This window comes from Manis javanica, chromosome 11 (assembly GCF_040802235.1).
Source record: "Manis javanica isolate MJ-LG chromosome 11, MJ_LKY, whole genome shotgun sequence".
Taxonomy (NCBI): domain Eukaryota; kingdom Metazoa; phylum Chordata; class Mammalia; order Pholidota; family Manidae; genus Manis; species Manis javanica.
Window position 1 is genome coordinate 25,058,444 of NC_133166.1, and position 4,698 is coordinate 25,063,141.

At 37.4% G+C, this 4,698-nt stretch overlaps 1 protein-coding gene across 1 annotated transcript; it reads left to right on the forward strand.

The window, feature by feature from the left end:
- The first annotated feature begins 410 nt into the window (after positions 1–410).
- Positions 411–3,592, forward strand: LOC108401186 (olfactory receptor 51G2-like). The gene is made up of 2 exons (XM_037000999.2): positions 411–446; positions 2,585–3,592. The coding sequence occupies exons 1-2, from the start codon at positions 411–413 to the stop codon at positions 3,590–3,592; spliced, it is 1,044 nt and encodes a 347-aa protein (XP_036856894.2).
- The last annotated feature ends 1,106 nt before the right edge of the window (positions 3,593–4,698 follow it).

Here is a 4,698-nt window from a genome sequence, read left to right on the forward strand (position 1 = left end):
CCTCACACATACTTAATCAAGTCAAGTATTCAGTTATACAAAAACCATTTATCATAATACATGAGATTTCTCAGCAAAAATATCATTTACAGAAACAAAGAAGCTTGTTATCTCAAGTACTTGCAAGCTGGTTGGTAGGGCAGAAAAGTAATCAAAATTCAAAACTTTATGGGTGCAATGATAGAAGCATTAAAAGGTACCAAAGAAGAAAGTTTGTTAAATTCAATTTGTAAGGATTAGGGAATACTTTCTACAAAAGATAAAATTTAAATTAATTATTAAGACTGAGATGAAATTCACTAGCTATGTAAGAGGGAAGACCAAGTGATCCAGTCATAGAGCTCGGCTTGACCAAGGTATAAAGACATAAAATTATAATGTGTAAGAATAGAGCTCCAAGTATCTTCAGAATGACTGTAACAAAATACCGAGCTGAAGGAGGTCAGGTAATATCTGTGATGTGCTTAGAAATAGGCAGTGTCCAGATCATAAAAGCCCTATGGCTTGTAATAAGGAAGCAAAGGATGTCAAGTTTATTTCATAGTTTATGAGGAAATGTTGAAAGGAGTGCAATGTAGGAATATTGACATATTATGAAGTCACTATAAAAATGTATGAACAATGGATTTATGGAAAGATACTATAGGTAGAGCTTTCAGATAAGAAATTGCTATAGTATGTTTTAAAGCAGCAGTGATTAAGATGAAGAATACTGGTGAGATTCAATAATAATAGCCTTTAGTTAAACTGCATTTACTATAGTAAGACATTATTTTTGCTTATTTTTATTATTTTTAATTATTTCTTATTAGAAACTTATACTAGACACTAAAATTCTCATTTTTCTAGAAGGGAAGTAGACACAGAGGGATACTTACCTAACCAATGACAAACTATGGTAGAGATAGAGCCAAATTCAAACCCAGGCAGTCCAGTTCATGACCCTGGTCTTTCTAGCTACAATATCAACAGTAAAATAAACAGGTATTACATACATGGTTGCCTCATCAATAATATTTCTGAAGAATACAAGAAAAAGTTGTAAGGGTTGGTACAGGTTAAATTAGCCTTATTCTTAGGGTATATATTTAAATTTCAAATTTGAATTTGAAGCATCTGGGGAGAGATACCTACAGGTCAGTCAAATATAAATTCAGGAAAGGTATCTGGGTTGAGGATGGAAATTTGGTAGTTAATTGAAGCTTGAGAAGTACTTTATTTGGCCAAAAATTTTATATGACTCAGAGAAGAAGAAAAGTTGCAGAGAAATAAACCACTGAGAAGCAGTGAGAAAAAGCATGCTTTTATAAAAAGAAAAGATTTAAATTTCTAGGGAAGAAGCTACATGAGGGAGTTAGAGCTTTTTGAAATGGAGAAAAAGTGAAAAAGACAGTGTTGGTAATGGTTGGAGAAGACATAGATCTTTCTCCTTTTTTTAGTGGGGTATGGGGACCATGTAGATCAGAGTCAAATAAGGGAATGTGTACAATGAAATAGCCTGGTACTCATCCTAGATATAATGAAATGTTGGTAATGGGAGTCACATGACTTCACAAACTGTAGTGACATTTCCTTGATGGGTGAGTTGTAAGAAACAATTTAGGAAAGATACCTTAAGGAGATACAGTTTGATGAACTAAAGATTAAAAATAATTAAAAGCCATTCCACATACAAAACTTATTTTTTTCTTTTGGTTAGCTTTATTGAGATATAACTTAACCAATAAAATATATAATTTTAATAGTCAATTTGATGATTTTTTTAAAAAGTGTGTCAAGTCATAAATTGGTACAGCAGCTATATTATGGAACATTTTCATTCTCAAAGTTAGATCCTTCCTATTTGCAGGCAATCATCTCTTCACACACTTTCCTCTCTGAAACCTCAGATCAACTATCACTATGACTATTTTTTCTAGAATTTCATACAAAGGAGATCATATGGCATTTCATCTTTTGTATTTGCCTCCTTTCACATAGCATAAGTGATCCATTCATGCTGTTGCATCTACCAGTAATTTCCTCCTTTTTAATTTAAATTACCTCACCCACCACAGTTTGTTTATTCATTCAGTAATGGACCCATGCTTGGTTGCTTTCCAGGTATTTTTGACCATGAATAAAGCTGCTATTAATAAATGTGTATGAGTCTTGTGCGTATGTGTTGTTATTTTTCTTGGCAAATTCATAAGAGTGAAATCGCTGGGTAATGTGTACCTTTATGCTGCCAAACTGTTTTCCAAAGGGGCTGTGCCATTTGCATTATTCCATCAGCAATGTGTGAGAGTTCCAGTTGTTCCACACCCTCATCAACACATGGACTTCCCAGTCACTTCTTAATTCTGGCTATTATAATGGTATCTTATTGTATTTCTCATTTACATTTACCTAATAAATACTGATGCTGAGCATCTTTTCGTGTGGTCAGATGCCATCCAGATATCAAAAGAAATCATTAGAAAGTTAAAAATGTAAACTCAATTTTGAGTTCTCCATATCTTAATTTTATAATTCCGTGCCCTCATGATGTATTCTGGTTAAATTTGCTCTTCAACGTTCCTAAGACACAATTGCTCTGTTATAGGTCTGCAAACGTCCTGAACTGCAGCGCCGCCTACGTTTTAGCATGTCTACCACATTTGCTTTTAATACCACCGTCTCTAAGCGACCCACCTTCTCCTTCATTGGTATTCCTGGTCTGGAGGCTGCAAATATATGGATCTCTATCCCCTTCTGTCTCCTGTACTTTGTAGCCCTAGTGGGTAATACTCTTCTGCTCATCTTAGTTAGAGCAGAACGGAATCTTCATGAACCTCAGTTCTACTTCTTGGCCATGCTCGCCCTTACTGACCTCGGGCTCTCACTGTCCACGATGCCTAGTGTCTTGGCTATCTTCTGGTTTGATGTCCGCCACATTGGCCTGGACGCCTGCCTAGCCCAAATGTTCTTCATCCACACCCTCTCCTCCGTAGAATCGGGTGTCCTCGTGGCCATGGCTTTTGACCGGTTGGTAGCTATCTGTGCTCCCCTAAACTACACCAGGATCCTGACCCACTGTACAGTTGGCTGCCTAACTGGAGCTGTCCTCATACGAGGGGCCACCCTGCTGGCCCCTTTGCCTTTCTTCCTCAGGACCTTTCCTTTCTGTGGGGCCAATATTCTCTCCCACTCTTACTGCTACTACCCAGACATGCTGAACCTGGCCTGCGGGGACATCACGTTCAGCAGTGCCTATGGACTGGCTTTTGTACTCGGCACATTTGCAGTGGATGTGGTCTTCATCCTGGCTTCCTATATGAAGATTCTGGGCACAATTATGAGGCTGGGGACTCAGGATAGAAACTGGAGACCACTGCATACTTGTGCCTGTCACCTGTCCACCGTGATCATATTTTACCTGCCCCTCATCAGCTTGGCTGTGCTGCATCGTTACACCCAGGACACTTCCCCAGTTCTGTATACCACCATGAGTAATGCCTACCTCCTCATGACACCACTGCTCAACCCTCTCGTCTACAGTCTCAAATCCCGGCAGATCCAGGCAGCCCTACACAAGCGATTTTGGGTGCAACGTGTCATTGCTGGGGAATGATATTTTTTCTCTATCAGAAGGGATAACCAATTTAAAAATCCTGTTTAAGATCTACTACATGCCAAGTAGTATGCTGGCACCATGAATGCAAAAATAAAAAATACTCAGGTCTTCCTCTCAAGAAGCACCTAATCTAATTAAGGAGGAAAAGTATGGCAGAATGCTTTAGAAAAGGATCATATGATCCTGAATGATGATTGTTTGGTATTAGTAAACAGAAAAGGCAACAGGAATCCAGGCTCAGTGTTTTTGGTATATGAGTTGGATGCAAATCACAGTGACATCCGCCACATCGGCCTGAATGCTGCTTAACCCAAATGTTCCTTTTGGTTCCAGCTGCTAAATTGAGAAGTCTGACTCTGGACTGTGAAAGAACAATGAAGGGCTGATTTTATAAAGAAAGCAAGATATCATCTGGCTCTTGACGGCCAATGTTGTTTAAGTCAAGGTATTAAAATTCAAAATTGAGGATAAATTCATGAACACATGTTTAATATTTCTGACCATTTCTTGGATAATGGTCTGAACATTCTGACTTTTAACAAAATAGAACTGTATGAAAAGAAATAATATATAATGATCTGAGAAATGTTTATTCTTATTCATCTTGCTTCTACTTTCAGAATTTACACTTTATTTAGATTTTGTTTTGTTTCCCATTTCATACTGAGAATAGACTGGGTTATACTCTGACTCTGACACAAGGATGCATCTCCTTTCTCTAACTTTCCAAGAGGAAAAAGAAATTCGTTTATTCTTTCCTGGGGTCAACTTTTGACGTTAGAGTCTTAAAGCAAATGAAGAATTATCCTGCTGGATCATTGCCCATTAAAGAAAGAGACTTAACTGCCCTTGACAATAAATAAACATGGTAACACAGGAATAATTTCAAGCTACTTAAGAAAATTTTAAATGAGTTTCTAAATAAGAGCTGAAGTAATCAATCAGAAAATATGTTTAATGTCTTTCTGACACATTTAGGAGGCATCAGAGTCACACAGAAGACATACTATTCATATAGCTTACATTCTATTACTGGAAATGGTAGACCACCATCAAACCACATTATAGAATGTGATTATTGAAGGCAGGGCTTGGTTTGAATA

Excerpts from the sequence above, each read along its gene's own strand:
- LOC108401186 (XM_037000999.2), top strand. The coding sequence starts at position 411 with ATGACTGTAACAAAATACCGAGCTGAAGGAGGTCAG. Across the intron at positions 447-2,584 it reads ACCGAGCTGAAGGAGGTCAG|GTCTGCAAACGTCCTGAACT; the intron begins GTAATATCTGTG and ends GCTCTGTTATAG.